Source organism: Bos taurus, chromosome 28, assembly GCF_002263795.3.
Source record: "Bos taurus isolate L1 Dominette 01449 registration number 42190680 breed Hereford chromosome 28, ARS-UCD2.0, whole genome shotgun sequence".
Taxonomy (NCBI): Eukaryota; Metazoa; Chordata; class Mammalia; order Artiodactyla; family Bovidae; genus Bos; species Bos taurus.
In genome coordinates this window covers 32,870,857-32,894,375 of record NC_037355.1, presented here as the reverse complement: position 1 = coordinate 32,894,375, position 23,519 = coordinate 32,870,857, and the positions used below count along the sequence as shown (strand labels likewise).

At 41.9% G+C, this 23,519-nt stretch overlaps 1 protein-coding gene across 15 annotated transcripts in view; it reads left to right on the top strand.

The window, feature by feature from the left end:
* The window catches only part of KCNMA1 (potassium calcium-activated channel subfamily M alpha 1), a 777,298-nt gene that overhangs the window by 493,086 nt on the left and 260,693 nt on the right, over window positions 1–23,519 (top strand). For all 15 annotated transcript variants that reach the window (XR_009493216.1, XM_024986560.2, XM_024986559.2 and 12 more), the window contains 2 exon segments: window positions 16,086–16,161; window positions 22,920–22,995. Coding sequence is in view for 14 of the 15 variants with exons in the window: in XM_024986560.2 (XP_024842328.1) it covers window positions 16,086–16,161; window positions 22,920–22,995 (152 nt within the window). In the remaining variant the exon portion in view is untranslated.

Sequence of the window (23,519 nt, the reverse complement as noted above, 5' to 3'; positions counted from 1 at the left end):
ATTCTCACCCAGCAGAGATCATAAGAAATATCCTCTGGCAGATTTTCTTGTCTCAACTGCTTTCCAGTAGGGATTTGGTTTTATTCGAACATCTATAATGTATGGGGGTTTGAAATAAATGGCTTAACTTTGCATTTCTGGATCTAAAAATTCCAGTCGTAGGAAGAGATATCTTTTATTTCCAGAAAGGTTAGTGTTACAAGCAGCTTCTTTAAAATGAAGTATAGTCCCTTTGAAACCCAGCTTAAGATTCTGATGTGAATGGGCCCAGCTCGACTGTCTCTGCATTATATAACTATGTAGAGCAAAATTCCAATTAGCAAGCAGGGGATAGGTGAGTCCCACTCAATCGTTTTCATTCGAATGGGCATAAAAGACCTCTGTGAGCTGTAACATCTGCATGAACTTCATTTGGAATCTAAATATTCACACCCCCATGTCTGTGACCTAGATCTGCTGACCAAATTGTTCTGTTTCCTCTTTCTTCATATCAGGAAAGAACTACTTGGTGCTTTATGACACCCAGCATTGCCAGGGGCCAATATTAAAGCTGCTAGAGAGATGAGTACAAATGACGGGATTATTAAGCTAAGAGAAAATGGAGCATTTCCTGAGAAAGAGTCAAGGAAGTAAAACCACAACTTCAACTTAGTATTTAGTCTTGTTACTTTACCCTTGAAAGGGGTTCTCACAAATTCGTTCATTTTCAGCAGTGAGTGCTGACTATGTGCCTGGCATCGCTGTTTGGGAAGATGATGGACATGGTGGGGAACAGGTGAATGAGGTGCTCTTCAGTGGAGCTGACGTTCTCTAGAGGAAGACAGGCAAATGAACACGCGAATATGATCATAGATTGCGATAAATACTGTAGAAAAGAACAGCGTAATGGGAGGTGGAGTCCAGGTTGGGTGGCTAGAAGAGACCTCTCTGAGACAGTGTCAGTTGAGCCAGCCTTGCCACGATCTAGGGGAAGAACATTCCAGAAAGAAATGGAAGGGAAAGCCCTGAGCTGAGTATACACTGGGAGATATTCTGGAGCAGAGTTGCCCTGTGGAGGGCGTGAGGATGGGGAGAATAGAGATGACATGTGAACAGACTAGATCATGGAAAACTTTCAGAGCAGGGTGAAGAATTTGAACTTTATTTCCAGAGAGATGGAAGCCACCTGAGGGCTTTTAGCTGGGAGCGATGTGATCTGATTGATGTCTGCAAAGAACATGTTGGCCGCTTCTAGGAAATGGATGGTGGGAAGTGGTGGGCTGAGGGAATAAAAGGGAAGACCAGCTTGGAAGCTGCTGGACAAATTAGAGGTAACAGTGGCTTGGACCACAATTCTGGCATTGGAAAGGGAAAAAATGAGTTTTTAAACATATATATTTAAGAGGTGGTTCAACAAGACTTATTTATTTATTTATTTTAAATGTTTCCTTTCTGGTTCCTGTATTCAAATAGAAGATTCTCAAAGTGCAGCTTCATCTCTGTGCTTTCAGGGTCTAAGACAGCGAGTGACTGGTGCAGAGAGGTACTCACTGCACATGTATGTCATGAAGGAATGAACAAAGGAATGAATAAATGAACGGATAGGCGAGAATCCCAGTTTGAATATTAACCGATGTTTAGTGTCTGTCAGAAAGGAAGCAGGACTGGGATAAGGTAGGGTACAGAACAGCCTGAGCAATTATCAAGGGAAAAGTTTTGAAAAGGTCAGACAAGCAAGCACTGTTTATAAAACACAAATTCGGACTGGAGAAACAAAATCCCAGGGGCATTTGAGAACAAGAAAGACAGTCCTCTTCCTCCAGCTAGGAAAAAAAGGCTCTGATTCTCTCTGTGTTGGTGGGGAGAGAACTTGGTCTGGGCAGTGATGGAGCTGGGGGATGGAAGGTGGTACCCAAGGATGGGAGCAGGGTGCAGGGACCACCCTGGAGAAGTCTCCCTGGGCTTGGGTCTGTCCCTCCTTACCCTGATGAGTCTTATCCTTAGTGTAAGCTCTCAAGCTTCAAGGCCAGATGACTTTGACCTTGTCAGACACCACAAAAATAATTGCTCTTTGGGATTTATGTGGGGGCGGAGGGATTGGAAATGACAGAGGTTTATTTGAACCTTTCAGCTTTTTGGATTTAAAGATTAAGAAGTTAAAGGGAATGGAAAACAGCAAATTGGAAAACCCTTTCCACCCCAGGCTGGGGTATGTTTGCTTTTGTGTTTTCTCAGTCTTGTACTGCAGTGGGACCTTGCTTACAGAAATTGCTCGAGTCCTTTCTGTCCAGGGATGGTGGGGACCCTGCTTGGTGAATGATTCATCATTTACTTGCGTGTCCCTCAGTCTCTGTCAGTATAATAATCTGTGTCCATCTGAGAAAGAAGTCCTAAATCCCTTAGCTTTTCTGGTCAAGCAGCACTAAAATTACATGGCACTGGATCTCAGGATGCCCCACTTGGTTGATCAGGCCCCAGGTGCCACGTGTGATACTCGGAAGAACCAGCAGTAGCCAGCGCTCCTTCCTGCCTGGAGCCACTGGCCTTGGGTTCCTGAATTTTTGAGAAGGACATAGGGCTCAGAATCAGAAGACCTGTCCTCAGTCTTGACTTGCCATTAACTTTATAACAACAGCAACAAAAAATTATGCATAAAATAGGAATTTTATATAATTATAGATAATTTTAAAAACTCGATCCTACCTTGGTGTCATAACTCTGTCATCATTTTATGCACTTTCTAGTTTCTATTTTTCATATGCCTATAGTTTTCATAGTTTTATCAGAGAGAACATGCACTTTATATTTTTAAAATGTTTCCAATTTGCTATATTTTTATTATAATAAAAATGCATAACATAAACTTTACCATGTTAACCATATCTTAATGCTCAGTTCAGTAGTGTTAAGCATATTTGCATTGTTGTGAATATTTTCACCGATTCCAGAATATTTTCATCTTGCAAATTTGACACATTAAACAGCTACTCTTTTCCCAGACTCCTCAGCCCTTGGTGAGCACCATTATACTTTCTGTATCTACTTCTTTAACATTGTATCATAAGCATATTCTGTCTTGCTATATTATTTTTTCACCATAATATCCCATTAAAAAAAGAGGGACTATATTTAAGAAGACTTATTTTTAGATAGCAAGCTGCTTTCTGTTTTTCTTATTTAATGAATAATTTTGCAATGAACATCTTTGTTTCTGTAGCATCTTTCCATTTTTTAAAAAATATTTTCTTAGGCTTCTTTCCTAGAAATGGGATTAGTTTGATTTATAATGTGGAATTCTTTTCTGAAAATGCTATTTCTGGTTTAGTCCCCAAGTTGTGTCTGACTGCAACCCCATCGACTGTAGCCCGTCAGGCTCCTCTGTCCATGGGATTTCCCAGGAAAGAATACTAGAGTGGGTTGCCATTTTCTTTTCCAGTGGATCTTCCCAACCCAGGGATCAAACCTGGTTTTCTGGCGTTGCAGGCAATCTCCTGCATAGCAGGCTGATTCTTTACGAACTGAGCCACCAGGGAAGCCCCTGAAAATGCTGTATTGATATTATATGAAAATGCTATATCAACTTACAATTCTCCCATCAAATTATAAGACTTCTTGTAGAGGGATCTCTGCTGCTAAGTCACTTCAGTCGCGTCTGACTCTGTGTGACCCCATAGACGGCAGCCCACCAGGCTCCCCCGTCCCTGGGATTCTCCAGGGAAGAATACTGGAGTGGTTTGCCATTTCCTTCTCCAATGCATGAAAGTGAAAAGTGAAAGTGAAGTCACTCAGTCATGTCCGACCCTCAGCGACCCCATGGACTGCAGCCTGCCAGGCTCCTCTGTCCATAGGATTTTCCAGGCAAGAGTACTGGAGTGGGGTGCCACTGCCTTCTCCAAGAGTGATCTCTAGTAGGTGAAATTCAAACAGATTGCTAGTTAAGTAGAATAAACAAAAGTCACTATATTTTTAATTGCCATGTCTTTTATTTCAATCAAGTGTAATAATTCTAATGTTGCTCATTAGTTATATTTCCTATTTCATGATGTCTGTTTATGACTTTTTGCCTATTTATGGACTACTGATGTGGTACATCCTTTTGACATTATGAAGAATTTATCCTTATTATGTCATATTTGATTTGTTTTTCTAGTAGATTATCTTCTTCATTTCTTTTATTGACATGTAGAATTTCGATATTTTTATGGTGACATTTAAAAATGTTTATGATTCCTGTCACATCTGAGTCTAGAAATTGTTCCTTTCTTTAGAGGGCTAATAAGTATGTAATTTTATTTTCTTTAGTTTTCCTATGGCTTTATTTTAATATTAAATTTAATATTAAATTTTAATCTCAATGTGATTTCAATTGTGGGGTGAGGTGACTGTTTAATCTCATTGTTAACCAGCTATTTCATTATTATTACATAATGCTTTTCTCCCTATGAGTTGTGATGACTTCTTTATCATGTATTAAATTCTTCTCTATATAATCTCTTCTACCTCTCTTCTTGTGCTTTTGCTTATCCTAGGGCTTTGTGGTAAATGTGGCCTATATGATTTCAGTACTTTGGAATTTGGTAAAATTTCTTTGTGACCTAATACATAGTCAGTTTCATGACTGTTCAAAGGTTGCTATTGAACATTGTATTCCTAATTTACGGGTTATAATATATATGCATGTGTCTATCGATCCATCCATTCAGATAGAGATATACAAATATACCCAAAGGAGTTAAATGTTATCTGAACGTTTTTTGTGTTTATGTTTTGGCTCGTTTCTGAAAAGTGAAAATTGGGGGCTCCCCCCTGTGACGTGGCATTGTCAGTGTCTGTTTGATGCATTCTCACCGACTCTGTTGTACATGAGCCTCAAAGACACAGTCTTAGTTGTGTGGAGTTTATTTCACTGTTACATATTCTTGGTGAATTGTTCCTTCATATCAATATGAAGTATTACTATTTCTTTTCTACGTTTTCATAGTAGCTGCCAATTTATATGATATCATTATTGGCTTCTTTGCCCCCACACCCAGCTCTTTTTTTTTTTTTTTTAGTCAGCATTTGTCTGGTACATATTTTTCAGCCTTTCATTTCCAACTTCCTTGTTTTCAGTGAATTTCACGTGGAATGTATTATTGCTTTTTTATATTATCTGAGTGTCTGTCAATTAGCAGATAAATTTTAACTTACTCAATTTTGTTGTGGTTACTAAAATAATTAGGTTGTATTTGCTGATGCAATAGTATTTTAGTAATACTAATTAATATACTTTTCTTTTTTCACAGTTGCTTTTCTTTAATTGGCTTGATAAAATTCTTTTGTTCTTTTTTCCCCACTGAGATTTGGAATTCTTAAGTTTTCGATACACATACTTAAATTTTTATATTAATATATATAATTAATAGTATTTTCTTCTGAAGCAAGACAAGAACCTTAGCACAACTTTCTTTCCTTCACTGCCCTCTCTCCTCCATTCCTCCAACTTCCACATGGTAGCATCTAGAGATTTTACTTTTAGATCATTATTATTATTTATTAGTTTTTGTAATAGTCAATCAACACATAAACTGATTACTTTTACTCTTTTCTCATATTGCTTCCTGTATCTCACTTTTCTTTGGGATTTATTTTTCTTTCAGCTGGTTGAGTATATCTTTTTTTTTTTGTGCGTGCTAAGTTGCCTCAGTCGTGTCTGACTCTTTGCGACCCCATGGACTGTAACCCGCCAGGGTCCTCTGTCCATGGAATTCTCCAGGCAAGGATGATGGAGTGGGTTGCCATTCCCTTCTCCAGGGGATCTTCTCAACCCAGGGATTGGACCTGGTTCTCTTGCATTGCAGGAAGATTCTTTACTGTCTGAGCCATGAGGGAAGTCCAAAAAAGAAAGCTTCAGGAGGAACATTCAAAGTCACTCATCGGTTTCTCTTCCAGATTCTACTGCTCCTTCGGGACCTCCTTCCTGTGCTAGCCCTCCTCACCTGTTGGTGGTTTAGTCGTTAAGTCATGTCAGACTCTTGTGGCCCCGTGGACTGTAGCCCACCAGACTCCTCTGTGCATGGGATTTCCCAAGCAAGAATACTGGAGTGGGTAGCCATTTCCTTCTCCAAGGAATCAAACCCAGATTTCCTGCGTTGCAGGCAGATTCTTTACTGATCTTTTTTACAGAATAATTTCTCCTGAAAATTGTGACAGTATCTTTCCTTTGTGTTCTTGCATCCAGTACAGCCAGGAGAATTCTGACAATAATTTGATTCTCATTGCTTTGGGAGTAGATATCTTTGCATTGGTTCTGAAATGTCTCTGTAATATGCCTCTGTTTGGGTCCTTTGAAATTTAACTTGCTGGACACTTAACAGACCTTTCCAGTCTGAAAATGCAGGGCATCATCTTGATCTGGGAAACTTTAATGTTTGAAAGTTTTCCTGCTTTCCTTTTTCTTTTTGGCTGCACTTCATGGCTTGTAGGATCTTAATTCCCTGACCAGGGATTGAACCCAGTTCCCCAGCTGTGAAAACACTGAGTTGTAACCATTGGACTGCCAGGGAATTTTTCCTGCTTTCTGTTGCCCTTTATTTTCCCCTTCTGGAAACTGAATTACATAAATGTTGAAAATTCTACACCTGTCTTCCTTGTCTCTGAACTTCCTTTTGTACTTTTCATTCCTTTTCCCCTTTGTATGACAAGACCTCTGCTTGAGAGTCTAGTTTGTATGCAACTGTGTCCTTTCTCCTAATAGTTGGCTTTTTAAAGTTTTAATGTTTAAAATTTTAATTTCTTTTGCTGAGTTGACATATTTTCTCACAACTCTATATTTTTCAATCAAGTTTTTCGAAAATTGTTGATCTGTTAAGGTAGCATTAAGTAGAAATTTGCTAGACTGTGTACCTTTCTTCAAAGAAAGCTTGACTTTCCTCAAATATTTGGCGATTCTTAGTTTTGTGTTCTTTTTTGGATTTGGGATTTTTCTGTTAGCTTCTATTCAAGTGTGGTCTTTGCTTAATGTGCCTAGTCTGAAGAGTGATGGGGTATGTGGAAGTGTGTTTTGTTCCAGTAATTGGTCTTGCAGCTGTGGAGACAATTTCTTTCTTCTCAGAGTCACCAGTTTTCATGCAATATTGCTTTGACGACTAAATGTTCATGGTACTGCTTTGTCCCGGCTGCCCCTATTTGGTACCCCAGTCTATCAGTGAATGTCCCAGCCTCCCTCTTCCCAATGTTAGTCCCCTCATCTTATCTTTTGAACAGTTGCTTTCTCCTTCTCTATGACCCCAACAATCTGTCTTTGTGAAATTCATTATCAAATTTATTGACCAAAGACACTTCTGATATTTTTTATTAGTATAGACATATATGTTTCTTACTATATATGTTATACAAATGTTAAGTTAGGTTTCTGAGCTCTGTCAAGGTAATTTTCAACAGAATATCCACTTTTCATCTACTAGCGTTTTGTGATTTTCTCTTACGTGCTATAGTTTTTCTCCCTTTCTTTTTGCCCACGTGGGATATTGCTATTTTTCCCCATTCAGTGTTATGCTATTATTAGTATTATTAGCATTATTTTAATGAGATTTTGAGAGGAGGCAGAGATAAATTATTCTATCCAATTTGCTAAGTGTAACCACAATGCTCTAGGTTATTATTTTAATTCAGGGATGAATTATATATAATTGGTATTTTATGTAGAACTTTAGTATCACTAATCTTAGGGAAATTATTTTACTTTTGTGCTTTGAGAGGCAGTTTTTGGTACCAGGTTTATGATTATCTTATAGCAAGTTTCATAGTTTTGCATCTTTTTGTGTATTATGGAATAGTTTAGAATTTCAATATAATGTACATGTTTTTAAAAATGTAATAAATTATATGGGAGCAAAGTCGCTGAGGGGAAGCTATCTGTAAAAAATTTCAATTTATATTTCAATTATTATCCTGTAATGGTTTTCTTTTTTGTGTGTATGAACTTACAAAGTTTACATTTTTTGAAATGTCATCCCTCTCACTGCAGATTTCAAGTTTTATTAGTCCATAATTGTACATGATTTCCTTTTCTATCTGTTGCTTTATTGGTTTTTATTTTGTTTTATTATTGTTATTTTTTACCCCCAGAAAATGATTCGAAAATTTTTATCACTTTTAATCTTTTTTAGTTCTCTGACTATTCAAGTATAAACACTAAAGTAGAAATCATCTTTTATTCTAGAGTTGTAAAGACTACTTTTTTCCTAAGATCTTGAGCTGAATGCATTATTTTATAAGTAATCTCTTACCGTGCTACTGATTTCTTCTAGTTTATAGTTAGTATGTTCTTTAAAAGTGAAGAGGCAGAGTGCTTCGTGGATATATTACTGGTTTTAGAATATTCAAATGGTTACTAAGGGAAAAGGAAACTTGCCAACTATTTTGGGAAAAAAATAAAATTTAGTCCCTTTGGCACATTATTAACCAGAATAAATAAATATGTCAAGATGGATTTGCATGTTAAAGGTCAAAAGAAGAAAAGATACCCTAAATGGATGGTTTGCACACTTGACTGCACGTTAGAATCATCTCAGTTCAGTTCAGTTCAGTCACTCAGTCGTGTCTGACTCTTTGTGACCCCATGAATCGCAGCACGCCAGGCCTCCCTGTCCATCACCAACTCCCGGAGTTCACCCAAACTCATGTGCATCAAGTTGGTGATGCCATCCAGCCATCTCATCCTCTGTTGTCCCCTTCTCCTCCTGCCCCCAATCCCTCCCAGCATCAGAGTCTTTTCCAATGAGTCAACTCTTCGCATGAGGTGGCCAAAGTATTGGAGTTAAAGCTTTAGCAGCAGTCCTTCCAGTGAACACCCAGAACTGATCTCCTTTAGAATGGACTGGTTGGATCTCCTTGCAGTCCAGGGGACTTTCAAGAGGGGGGAGTTATAAAAATTGTCTACACCCAGGTTGTCACCTAGGGCGATTAAATCAGAATATCTGAGTGTGGGAGGCAGACACCAGTGTTGTTCTACAATTTCCAGGTGATTGTAATGGCAACAAAGTCTGGGAAGCACTGACTTGCAGTCTTGTTACTGGTGTGATATTAGACCAAAATCGGTGACATCGTGGAGCTGGTTAGAACTGCAGAGCATCAGGCCCGCTTCAGACTCAAGGAATAGAGTGTGAATGTTAACAAACCCTGGATGATTCATGTGCACGTGGAATTTAAATAGCTGGTCTCTAAAGCTGGCATAGCAAGCTAGGCTCCATGGCTTATTTATTTGAATACAATTTTACTGGAATATAGTCACATGCATTCATTTACATGTCATTTGCAGCAGAGTGGGTAGTTGTGATAGAACCTAAAATATTTACTATCCGTCCATTTATAGAAAAAGTTTGAAATGCTTCTCAACCGTAATGGCTCATTTGGATCATCTCAGAGCTTTAAAATTCCCTCTGTCTGACTGTACCTCAGACCCATCAAGTCAAAATCGAGGAGGAGGAAGTGAGACCTGGGTATCAATAATTCTTAAAGCTTCCCAGGTGATTTAAATATGCAGCCAAGGTTGAGAACCAGTGCCCTGAAAGTACAGAGGGAAAATGTGCATGCATTAATAAAAATCTGTTTTTATGATGGAAATGGAAATTTTTGAATATCAAAGAAACAATATTGGAAGTCTGATACATTTGACCATATAGCAAACTTTGGAATTCAGGGGAAAAAGACACCTTAAATAAATTTTAGACTTAGGGGGAAAAAAACTTTGAGCAAAATTAAAAGAATGGTGAACGGTGGGATAAAATATACAACATATATTCTCATTATGACAGCTCAAATATAGTAATAAGATGAATACACAGATAATCTGGCAGAGACCACTATAAACCACTTTAAAAAATAAAGTAAAACGACTAGTGAATATATGAGAACACAGTTAATTTCATTTGTTAATTTAAAAAACAAAATGAAACAGCGGTAAGCTCTGTTGGGGTTACATGTGTGTGTGCTCAAGTCACTCAGTCACGTCTGACTCTTTGTGACCTCATGGACTGTAGCCCACCCAGACTCCTCTGTTCATGGGATTTCCCTGGCAAGAATACTGGAATGGCTTGCCATTTCCTACTCCAGGGGATCTTCCCAACCCAGGGATTAAACCCGCATCTTCTCATGCCTCCTGCGTTGGCACCTGCATTGGCGGGTGGATTCTTTACCGCTGTGCCACCTGGGGAGCCCCTCTGTTTGGGGTTGGCGCCTGTCAGATTGAGACTCCTGCTTTCATTCTTTTCCTCCCTTCTCTTCATTTCCTTCATCTTTTCTTCATCAAAATACTGACTCTGGTGGGGTTGTAGGCAAAGAGCATTTCCCCCCTGATGGAAATGTAAATTGTTAGGAGAGTTTGGCAGGAGGATCACAAGTGCTGTGAGCGCTTACTTGAGTGCTGATATTTAGAATCTGAACCGATTGGCCAACAACGTCTGTGCCGGGGCAGTGGTTACAAGCTTGGCTTTATGGCATTACACAAGTGTGGAATGGAATCTGGCTGTGTTGCTTACACACTGTACTGGACACGCTCGCTTGTCTGTTTATTCTTAGGTGTTTTCTTCTGTTGTATGAATTAAATAAGATACAGCTAAAGGGTTAGGCATGTAGAAGTAATTAAAAATAACATATGATCAATCATAATAGATTTACTTCATTGTCAACATCATCATTTCACCATTAATTGAAAGTAACAGGAATGCTCTGTACTCTGTGTGTGTGTGTGAATCTTTATCGGCTTTCTATTTTGTCTTCTTTACTTTTCTTTGAAATTGTGAACAATAATATGCTGTTTCACAATTCCATAGCTTCATGCGATGAGATTACTGTCTGTTTAGTATTTCCGATGTGCTCAGCATGCTTCTGCAGGATCCTTAGTCTTCTGGACCATGCCTCCAGGGCAGGTTTCAGCGCTATCACTGGGAGAGAAGAAGGGAGCTAGGACGGGGTGGAGGGCTCGGCTGCAGTGCAGCTGCACCAGAGGCCTCGTCCATCCCTTTGTAGTCCTGCAGCTGGAGAGCCCTTCCGTATTGCTCCAGATCCAGGCGAGGTGGCAGACCTTTGTCCCCACATCCACCAGCCATGGGAGCCACCCTGGTGATGCGTGTGGGCAAGGTCCTTCTTCAGGAGCCAGTGATGAATAAAGATCCCTGGAAAAAGATCTGGGCTGCGCCCCACAGCAGCCACTACTGCCCATGCTTGTTATTTATTTAATACAGTCTCAGAGTTTCTGTAGGATTCTTGTGGTTAGTCATTAGTGTGATGAGCTTGCCAATTTTTTCTTTTAGTATGTGGGGTACCTATGTCTAGGTAATGCCCCTTTTCTAACCAATACAGAGTACAGAAAAAGAAAAGTCCATTTTTGCTGCTGCTGCTGCTGCTAAGTCGCTTCAGTCGTGTCCGACTCTGTGTGACCCCATAGACGGAAGCCCACCAGGCTCCCCCGTCCCTGGGATTCTCCAGGCAAGAACACTGGAGTGGGTTGCCATTTCCTTCTCCAATGCATAAAAGAGAAAAGTGAAAGTGAAGTCACTCAGTTGTGTCCGACCATTTTTACTACTTAAGTATATAATAGGGAGTATGTAGAGGAGTTTACTGTATTTGGATAGTTTAAAGGAACTGGCTTGTGAAACCATCTAGACTTTTGGAGGGCATAATTAACATTTCATTTTCTTCACAACTCTGTTATGGCTGTTTTCTATCTCCTAAAAATATAATTTTATTTCAGAGAAATTTTAACTTATATAGACTAAATTATAAGAATATAATGTTATAAAGCAGAGGAGATGAATATTTGTTGCTTAGGCATTGCCCTTTCCACTGTTTCCTTTTCTTGGCCTCCTTATGGAATGGGAGGTTGCTGTCCATCCTCTTTCAGGACCTCTCTGGGTTCAGCAGCATGACCGTGGATCAAGGCTTTTTCCTGGTTAGGCTCCTTCTTATTTCCTAAGAGTGTCAGCCCTGGCCTCTGTCAAGTGAACCTTCAGAGGTCATGGCTTATCCCTCTAGTAGACAATGTGTAATCTCAGGGTTCCACAAGCAGAGTAGCTAATCTTTAGCTCTCTGCTGTCTAATTCTTTCTCAGAAGTCTGATTCATTCAGTTCAATTCAAGCAAGTGTTTGCTGAGTATCCTCCTTATGCCAGGCACTATTTTAGGTACATGGGATATCAGTTCAGTTCAGTTCAGTTCAGCTGCTCAGTCGTGTCCGACTCTTTGTGACCCCATGAATTGCAACACGCCAGGCCTCCCTGTCCATCACCAACTCCCGGAGTTCACCCAGACTCACGTCCATTGAGTCAGTGATGCCATCCAGCCATCTCATCCTCTGTCGTCCCCTTCTCCTCCTGCCCTCCCAGCATCAGAGTCTTTTCCAATGAGTCAGCTCTTCGCATGAGGTGGCCAAAGTGCTGGAGTTTCAGCTTTAGCATCATTCCTTCCAAAGAAATCCCAGGGCTGATCTCCTTCAGAATGGGATATAGCCGTGAACAAAGTAAAGATCAGTCCCTCTCCTCCTAGAGGTGGCGCTATGGATAAGGAGACAGAAGGTAAATTATGTAAGTAAGATGCTTGTGCTTCATGCTGGGGAGAAAAGTAAAACAGGCAAGTGGAATGAAGAGTTTTTTGGGGGTGGGTAGGGTTGTAGGGGGAATTGTGGTTTTAGACAGCATAGCCAGGGAAGGTCTCACTGAGAAAGTTAACGCTGATCAAACACCTGAAGGAGGTGAGAGAGTGCACCATTTAGGGAACAAAAGGCCCTGAGGCAGGTTCACTGAGGAAGACATTCAGATGAGAGGTTAAGTACTGATATTGATAGCATAAGGGGGAGGAGGGGGTCAGCAGGTCTGGAAGGAATGAGGACTGGCCTTGCTTTAGGTCGCTGAGGGACTTGGACTTCTCCTCTGTGTGGAATGGGCACATTGGAGGATTTTGAGCAGAGGGGCGGCATGACCATTTTACCTGGTGACAGGCTCTCTGGCTGCTCTGCTGAGGACTGACCACAAAGTGTCCAGTGGGGAAGCAGTTAGGAGCTGTTGTGATATGCGGCTGGAAGGATCAACACTCCAGACCATGCATTTCTCCAGAGTGTCTAGCGTAATCTGAGGAGAGCATGTAGACTGATTTTTTTTAAGTATTTATCTATTTTATTTGTTCATCTTGGCCACCTCAGGGGTTAGCTGTGGCACAGGGGCTTAGTTGCTCCGCAGCATGTGGGATCTGAGTTCCCAGACCAGGGATTGAACCTGCGTCCCTTGCATTGCAAGGCAGATTCTTAACCGCTGGACCACCAGGGAAGTCCCAACACTGTTCTGTTTTTTAACCTGGGTGGAATACTGTTTCGCATTTGCACTAGTGAAGCCTCGTGCTGTGATAGTGACCAGCCCGAGGCGGCCGAGTAAACAAAGCCCACAGCTGTGTAGTGCGTGAGAGTGTTGCTCCTGCATCACCCCGAGCCCCTTTGCCAGGGAGACCTTCGTCCTGGGCCTCCATCCTGGGCTCTCCTCTTCTCCTGAGAACCAGCTTGTTTTCCTCTTTCGTACATTATTAATCTTCCTGCTTGCTCTCCTTGGGAAAGTGCTCAAACCCAGGTCTCCAGTTTACAGCCAGCAAGAGGATAGGACCTAGTGACAGCTGCATTTTTTTTTTTCCTTACCTTTATTTTCACACACATATTTTTCTGAGTTGCTTTAAAATGTGACAAGCGACCAACAAATAACATAGGATACAAAAGGCATTGCTTCACGATAAAGATATGCCATCGAAAGTGTGGGTCATTTGTATTCTATTTTTGTTTCCATAAATGAAAATTCACTCACATAGACACACAATTTTCCAGGATGAAATTATCAGTGGCTTATACATTACTAAAACATCCTTATATCGTGACTGGTTTCAGTGCTAACTGCCAGTCCTTGCCTATGTCGAGCTTCTAAACGTGTTATTTTATCTCCCAGCAATATGTGACAGTGATGCTGGAGTTAGATCAGCCATCCAGGTTGGGCTAGGTGCTTAGAACCAGCAGGAACGTTTATTTAAAAAACTCACTTTCCAGCCTGCCCCTCTGCCCATGCTGATTTAATAAGACTTAGGAACATTGCAAATATTTTATACAAACAGTACATTTTCTGAGAACTTGGATATTTGAAAGTATTTTTTTGTTGCCTTTATTACTGTTGAACAACTACTTGACGGGGTATAAAAATCTTGGGTTAGACTCTCTTTGTTTTAAAATTCTGAGTTTTGCTCAATTGTCATTTAACACTCACTGATATATAATTAAATCTTAGTTGCATTAATTGTAACCCTCTCCTCACCCTCATCACTTTGATTTTTTTATATTTTCATTTATTTTAATGCTTAAAATTTGAAGGATACGAATAGGTGATTTCTTGGTATCAGTCTTACAGAGCTGGTCATTCATTTTGCCTTGCACTCCTGTGATGTCCTGGCCATTATTTATGATCTGCGTGTTGTCTGCACTTCCCTTTGGAACACATTTCACTCACAGGTTGGGTCTCTGTACTCTCCACTTCGTTTCTGTTTCCTTACGTTTCATCTTTTTTCCTCCCTTTTCTCATGTTCTCTGCCTCGTGAGACGGGGCCTCCGTTTTGCCCTCTGCATCCAGTTTTCAGCAGTGTGAAGTCCACCTTTCATCAGCTCAGTTAGGACTGAGTTTTGGGCTCGGGAGCCTTTTATTTCATCCACATCCCTTCTCATCTCTGCACTTTCTTGTTTAATAAAAGTAAGATGAATATCATTCACAACAGAAGGCAGATGTCTTCTGAAAAATCTTCTGTCCATGAAGTTAAATCCTTTTAGATGAGAAATTTTCCTTTTGAGCCACATCTTCTCGTCCTTCTGCCTGTGTGCCTTATGTTAGTTTTTTCTTTCACCTTATGCGTGAATGAAGAATCATCGATCTGGGCCCAGTGTGGAGCCATTTAGGAGAACACGTCCGATCTGTCTTCTTTCCTTGATTCACCCTGGGGTCATAAGAGAATCACCACAGCCTCTTCCCTCTGCTCTGCATGCCTTCCCCGTTTGCTGCCTCAGATAAGGCGCCAAATAAAGTCTCACCCACTGGCTCTGAGCTAACCACTCACAGTTTAGCCCACTCTGTGCTCAGCTCTACGCATGACACATGGGGCAGCTTAATATAATGCTTTCAGAAAATATGCACAAGAACATCCCCTTGAGAGCAGGTGTGCTGTTGAAAGTGTTCCAGAGCTGCGATAATCAGTATTTTGTAAACAGTACTCCTACAAGACTGCCAAGCTTCAAAGTCCTGTGCCACTCAGATTGCTTTTGACTCACTAATTTGATCTCAACAGAAATACATTTTACTCATGGCTATTAAAACCCAACAATAATTTGTATTTCCTTGAATCTCCACTTGGGTCTTCCTTCCCCATTTCCCTCTCTCTCTTCACATGTAGAAACACTGCTGCTTCTTCATTCAAGAGAGGTTGCTGATTTCTGAAGAAGAAGCGTTTATCTTGACATTCAATAAAATGGAATTATAGAAGTTTTGAATCCTGATGTTATGGGGTGTGAGATCTTACTGATTTGATTTTTTTTTGATTGGGAGAAAAATATAGAACTTTGTAGGAAACAGATAACACCATGGGCTATACTCTTCATTTTATCAGGACTGAAGATAAAAATTGAAAAAAAAAAATTCACCAAAGAGGTGAGGTTATCCGATTTGTTCCTAATCTGCTCTTAGCACAAGGGTTACGCTGAGCTATTCCCAGTATTTTTCAGAGGCAGAATCCTCTCAAACAGCCGTGCAACTTAGACATAGTGCTTTAAATCAGAGATGGACACGAGACAGCTCAGTGAACTGGGCTCTCCCCGCCAGAACTTCCTCTGCTGTAGCTCCACACAGGCTCCCTTTAATGAGCCTGTCAGTTTACCAGCTGAGATTAAACCAGTCAAGGATCAGGATGAAGGAGTACATCCAAGGTACTGGATGGTTCAGTCTTCTGCAGGAATTTCATATCCCCTCAACCTTGGCAGCTCTAAATCCAGCAGCAGAGTGTAGGCATTAAAACTACACATTGAAAATAACGCAGCTCCAATTTCATTTCTTTTTCCAGGTTTGAGATTTTTAAGAGCTCTCAGACTGATCCAGTTTTCAGAAATTTTACAGTTTCTGAATATCCTGAAAACAAGGTAAGATGTTCTTTCTCCTATTTTTTTTTTTTTCCTCCTTCTGGTCCCCAGTGCTAAGCTGTAAATATCAGGTGTATTTACTTTCATTACGATAAAATTAGTGTTCTTTTGTGCACAGAGACAGTGCTCCAATCCAGAAATCCAGGGAGAGCCTAGCGTTGGATCTTCTGCAGGACAGGGGACTCTGTGGTGATGAGAAGAGGAAGGGCCGTGTATGTGGGGGAGTAGAGGCAGTTTGGGGGCACCACGTGGGGTTGCTTGGGCACCAGACACAGCATTATGGAGAGAGGAGCACAGTGGATAGGGATAGGTCTGCTCATTGATTGGGAAGTCCTTGCTCACAGGTTTTAAATCACCCCTTTATTACATCACTAAATAAGAAATTGAACCTGGCCATGAAAGCAGTGGAGGCAATGCTCTTTGAGAGGCAATCACAAACCTCATACGGCACACAGAAATCATTTTATTTCAAAGTACATTCTAGATGTTCACTTTATAGCCCGTGTAGCCCCTGGGGCTTGCTCTGTGAATTGCCTTCTGGGGAATACCTAAAAACCTCCTGCTGAAGGCACCATGACTACTTCTGTTAACTGTGTTATGATCTGGAAAACACTACTGGACCAGGAGAAAAAAATTCCCCAGAGACCCTTTTCCTGATGACCTGCAGGTTCTCAGAGCTGGCCTGAAACCAGGGCTGCCTTGATGAATAAACTAATAAAAGAGGTTGGACGTCTTTTAATGGAGAATAAGTACAGGTCATAAATTTCTCTCATAGGAAATTACACTTTGAGAAACTCACTGCTAATGTTCCATTTCCTCTTCGGTTGGCCTTAGCGTGTTTGATAAATGATGAAAAACAGGACACCTCTGAGTTTGTGATTTATAATGAATACACCTGCACTCAGGGAGGGGAGCAAGGGGGGCTTGGACTTAGCATTGTTTTCCCAGTAACTGAGGCTGGGACTCAACTTCCGGAATATGTCACATCCAACAAGTGTGACAGGCTCTTGGCTTTCCTCTTAGGGTCTTAGTGTTTTTTGTTTATTTTTGTTTGTTTTAATTCCAGATTGATTTCCCCTTGCTAACTATTCATCTGTGAATAGGGGAATAAATTCACTTTCTGTTAGTCAAGTTAAAAAGAAAATGAGCATCGAATGCCCTGGTAGTCTTCTACGGTGTGTTCCAACACCCTTACTGTCGTAATCCTGGGGTCAGAATTTGTTGGTGCTCCATTGTGTGTACTATTATTAATATAGGATGAATATTGTTATTCTTCATATTTCTTCTGAGTGACAGTAACCTTCATTGCTACCATTTTATGACTCTTGTGTGCAATGGACCCATATTACTCTTGAAATTAAAATGATTGACAAAGCTAGCCATCCCTAAGGTTTGCCTATATCATATTTGCTACACTGGGTTTTTAAAAGTAGACCTGGTGAGGACCCAGTGCTGCTCACAGGGGCTGCATTTAAGAGACACTCATGCGGATGGTGTTATATGGAGCTGTCCACACTGTCTAACGTGGTAGAGTGCCTCCGTCTCCCGGCTTCATGATTACTTGTTCAGGAGTCTTTTAATCCTCTGACCCCAAGGTGCCATCACTCCGAGGAGTAACACGGAAAGAACTGTGTTCTCACCTTCCTTGTACTCCACGCGATCCTTTCTGGACTTAGGAGAATGATAAGCCATCTGTGTAAAATATCTTTTTCTGGGCTTTTGCCAAGAGAGCCACCGATTTCCCACTTCTTAGGGTGGGGGTGGGGCAAACTTTCCTTTAGGTGTAGGAAATAGCACTGGCATCCCTGGGGAAACAGTCCTCCTGAGAACTCCACAATTAAGGCGGTTCCTTCTCCCAGTGCAGAGGAGGGGAATACCTGAAGCGATGAGTGAGGGTAAGAGGCGACTTTCTGTGTTGGGAGAGTCATGAGGTGGTGGGCTACCACGGAGTCTGCCATCCTAAGCCCCAAACATTTTCCCAGCATCCTGCTGCCCACAGAATTAAACTCCCCTGTCACTGGAGAATGGTTTCCATCTCGGCCTCACGCTTGGAATTGTCCCACTTCCTTTGGCTTACGGTCACAGCCATGTGAGTAGGTCAGTTCAAGCCTGAATCGAGCACCCACCTGTGCAGCAGTGAGAGGGTGCCAGGATTGAGTTCTGCTTTCTGAGAGCCCCTGAGGGAGGGAGAGCCGACTGTGGTTGATACTGGGATGCAGACCTTGGAGGCATAGAGGAGAATAGTTAAGTAAGCCTCAGCTTGAATGAGGGGCAGTCAAGGATCCTTTCAAGGCAAAGAGGGTGTCTTCAGTAAGCCTTGTAGACAGCCAGGTGTCATCCTGGTGAGGCTGGAGACTGGGCCTATGAGAGCGAGGGGTGCAGCTGACTTCCAGTCACAGCAGCTGCAAAAGGAATGTAAGTGAGAAAAGAGAGCCCTCGGAGGGACTTCCTGATGACTCAGTGGTAAAGAACCTGCCTGCCAATGCAGGAGACGTGTGTTCAATCCCTGGGTCAGGAAGATCCCCTGGAGGAAGGCAGGGTAACCCACGCCAGTATTCTTGCCTGGGAAATCCCGGACAGGGGAGCCTGGCGGGCTACAGTCCATGGGGTTGCAAAGAGACAGACACGACTTAGTGACTAAACAACCACAACCATTCTACCGCGTCACTTATTTCCCACATAGCATTCCACGCTGTGTACAATATTTACCATCATTTACCTAAGCAACACACTTTATTTTTTTTTTTTTACATTTTGGAAACTGAAACCACTGTACTACCTAAATGGCCTCAGAAATGGCTCCACGTTTAAAGGCCTTTAAAAGAGTAGAGGCCACATCATGAAGGCTCTCAGATGTCATGAATTCCACGTGGAAATTGTATGGAAAGTGGGCTTGAAACATCTAAGCCATCGATGTTTAGATGTCAGGGGGGCAGTTGTCCAGGCATTGGTACTATGGACTGGCCTTAGAAAAGGGAGAGAGATTGAATGATATTTAAGGTGTAGAATTGACAGAACTTGAATTGTGTCTATAGCTCAGGCCCTTCATCCCTGTGGGATACAGTGCAGTTGACTTTGAGGGGGCTTCACATCTGTCTGGCAAAGGTAACAATGAAACAAAATAAGGACATTGGCACCTATCTGTATTCTCAGCCGGAAGCAAAGAGGAAGATACTAATCAACCAGAACTGGGACGAATTTGTGTTTCTCTGTGGAAGGAGGATGACATTTTCAGTGTCAACCAAAACATGTCCTGGTAAATTCACTGAGCAAAGATAACCCCCATGGTTCTGTGTTTTTAGTGATAATCTTGGAAAGAGATGGACATTCATTCTTCCAGTATCTACAGAGATACACACACCATCTCTCTCTGTCTTTCTTTCTCCCCCAGTATCTACAGAGTCCTGAGAAAGGTCTCTGACCTGTAAAAACAGGAAGGTCTCTGTGTCTCCCCTGTGGATAATGATTCATTGTATCCTTTCGTGGCTAGTGAGAACTCATGGGCCAGGGTCCCAGAAACAATAATAGAAAACACGAAAGTGAAGTTAAGCTATCATGCAAAGATCACACTTTTTATCCCTTATCACGAGAACGCTAGAATCTGAATTGTTCCAATCACTCTCATCCTTAGGACCTTAGGGTTCAGTCCAGACTTCTGAACTTGACCCTCAAGTCTTTATCTCCAGTGTCCACACAGAGCCCACAGACCTACCCTGCAACCCTTTTCCTCCTTCCAGGGAGCTCTTTGCAACCTGGTGAGATTCAAATTTTAGAATATGGAGAGAGTGCCCCAAGAGTTAATCTTGTATCTCTTGCGTAGAGCTTTTAGATGATTGCCCGGTCATAGAGTTTAATTTGAAAAGCAAATCCTAATACTGGGGATCTGTAATAATGCAGATGCCATAAAAATAATCAGATTTCAGTGCTTAATAGAGACTCTTTCAGCAACAATGATTAAATGTTCTCTACACAACAGAGAGCTCCCTTAAGCGCTATTAATATCACTGTGACGATCACTTAGAGATTAATAATCACCATATTGGGTCATTTTCCAAAGCACCATGAGGCCTGGAGATTCCCATAGTTTTAATATCTCAAGAGGGCTCTGCATGGTTATCGTTGGGACACTGCTTTGTTCCAGCATCCAGGACTATGTAAGTGAGTCACCTCGGCACTCAATTATCTTCGGAGAAGTTGAACAACACAGGCATCCCTGAGATCTCTTTCTTTGCTACTGACTACCTGTTACTCATGAGTCTCTCACTGTCCAGTATTAACGTGCCTCAGAGGAGGCTTTTACTTTATTCTGGCCTCCCCTTGAGAAACTGGTTGGGCCGTGGATATGGTGGTAACCTCTCTCCTCTCTGGGGCAATGGCCTCTGACCCTCTTCATATCCTATGCAAGAGTGTGGGGGAGTCCCAGCTTTGCTTTCACAGCAAGGAGGACTTTCTGGTGGACCCCAGTCTGTGACTCTTGTTGTGTAGTGTAGTGGACTAAAGGGCAGTCTTTGGGGCCAAACTGCCTGGGTTCAAATCCCAACTCTGCTGCCTGCTTATGTGAACTTGGGTCAGTTTCTTAACCTTGGGACCAACTCATAGAGTCTTTATGAAGATGAGATGAATTCATATACATGAAGTACTTAAAATAGCAGTATGCATGGTAAATCCTGTGAGAGAACCGTGCTAGCCATTCTTATCAGGGTGATCTTAAACTCTTAGAATTTCAGTCGTCCGTTTTCCCTTGAGAAAGAGGTGGAAGGGGTCAGAGATCAATCTATTAAGACTGATGGGCTGAACCAGCCTGTGGGCAGTGTTACACCCCTCTGGGAAGACTGAAGAAGATAGAACATAGGGTTCTTTTCTGCGTGATGCAGTTGGGAACATGAGAAAGTCAACTAGAAATGTAAAAATGATGGCTTAAGAGAGTGGGATTGGTGTCCCGTGATTAGCTGGAGATAAAAAAGCCGCAGGTCACTTGGTATTGCCATGGGTGGAGTTACTTTAAGGAGGAGGTATGGCCTATACCAAGCTTTGGAGAAAGGGAAATATTCAGTAGGTGGGGAGGGCTCTCAAGCTGAGTCATAGCATAAACAGTTTTGGCAGATATTTTTGGCTTTGATAGAAGTTGCAAGAGTTTATGTAGAAAGAACAGTGGTAGGAGAATATCTGAGACTTCAGCGGGTGTGGAAGGAGGCAGTGTAGACATAGAGTTTTAGTCCATGAGGACCTTTGGACAGGGGAGCAACCCCCTGCAACAGTGGTTGAGGAGCTGTACAGCCAGCGGGAGAAAACGGGGTGAAGGCAGGGAGGAAGAATGCAGAAGGGAGACCAGCTCACTCTGTGCAAATTCTTAGAGGTCCTACTGTGCACGGGGGACTCACCACTCCCAGGCTTCTGGCCGACAAGGCCCCTGCTCTCAGGGAGCTAGACATCTAGTGAGTTCCAAAGAACTCACTTCTCAAAGAACACCAGTGGATGCGGAAATTTTTAGGTGTAAGATTGCTAGGGAATAGGATATTCCTATGGCCCAGCAATAGGGATATCTATTGCTGGGCCATAGGAATAAACCAGAGTCCCACTCCCCAGCTGGCATATTGATTACAAAGGGAAGCTGGCGCCTCTCAGTGGCGCCACCTCGGGCTCCCACGGATACCAAGTGACTGCACCTGGTGTAACAGAGTTGCAATTTCCTGATGTGATGCCATCCCAGGCAGGTATTCTCAACAGATGTATTGAAACAGGATCTTGTAAGACAAATCCAGAATATGGGACTTTCTGGATAACAGCAGGCTTGGCTGCATAGAAAATAAAATAATCACAGAAAGACATAATAAAAAGGGTGTGTGTATGTGTGTGTGTGTAGGGGGGGCGGGTAGGCGGGGCATGTTATATACAGATTAAAGGAGAATAAAGCACAGGATGGAAAATACATAGCCTATGGGCCAATCAACCCACTGCCTGTCTTTGTAAATAAAGTTTTATTGGAACACAGCCACAACTAATTCCTTTACAGGTCTCCTGTGTATAGTTGCAACAGAGACTTTATGTCCCAGCAAAGCCTGGATATTTACTATTTGTCCCTTTGTTAGAAAAGTTTCCTGACTCCTAGATTAAAGCCACATAATAATCAAATGCAGCACATTATCTCTATTACTTCTTTAGGGTGAAAACATGAGAGCATCAATAAGCCTAATATTGGAGCAACTGCAGAAATCTAGCTTGGGAGTGAATATTAGATGACATTACTGAATCTGTGTTAATTTCCTTAGGTAGGACAGTTGGACTATGATCGTTTTACATGGCGTCCTTCTTAGGTGTTGAGTGCTGAAGTTTATAAGGTTGTGTTGTGATGTCTACAACGTGCTTGTAAATGGTTTCAGCCAGAAAAAAAAGAGAGAGAGAAAATATACAGATAAAGCCAATGTGGCAAAATGTTAGGTGAAGGGCATCCCAGTGTTTGTCTTTCACTATTTCTGTAGACATAAAAATGTTCAAAGTAAAAAGTAATAAAAATTTTTTTTAAACAACCAGAGGGGTTTATTTAGGGACCACTCTCAGCAGCTCAGATTTCATCTTCCTACAGGCTCCAGCCTGAACTACATTTGCCGCCTTTCAGATCCTTCCCTTATGACGGGGAGGAACACTGGGGGCTTGGGGATGGGCTGCCTCCTCCTTAAAGGGGCGCTGTTGCCCTGGAAGCCACTCCCAACAGGGTCTTCTGTAACTTGGGGATCTTGCTTTTTGTCTCTTTTGCACAGTAATTCCATCAAGCTGGTGAATCTGCTCTCCATTTTTATCAGCACGTGGCTCACAGCAGCCGGGTTCATCCATTTGGTAAGTATCCTTGAAGATGCTTCAGTTCTGACTTTTCTGGAAGAAGACCCTCTCAGAGTCATTTTATTACCTGGGAGACAAACTTCAGCCCTGCTGGAGAATGCAGAAAAAGGAAAAACAACTGCACAAGTTGTCTAGGTTTCCAACCCTTTTAACCTAAACTAGTTCCAAATGGTGAGTCATGTTCACACTCTAAACCTGTGTTTTTCAGCTCACCTGTATAGCTGGGGCAGGGGCTTCCGTAGATTTTTTTTTCTGTCTGCAGTAACCCCAGCAAACCACAAGATGGCAGTGCTTCCTAAGCAATCACTGGAAAAGGTTGGCGACCAGGTTGGAAGTCTGATCCCCATCTGTTGAAGTGAAGTGGAAGTTCCTCAGTTGTGTACGACTCTTTGCGACCTCATGGACCATACAGTCCATGGAATTCTCCAGCCCAGAATACTAGAGTGGGAAGCATTGTTACCTACCTCCCATTGGGATTTTTGTGATTAGCATTCAAAGGAAAACTTCTGAGCTATAACTCA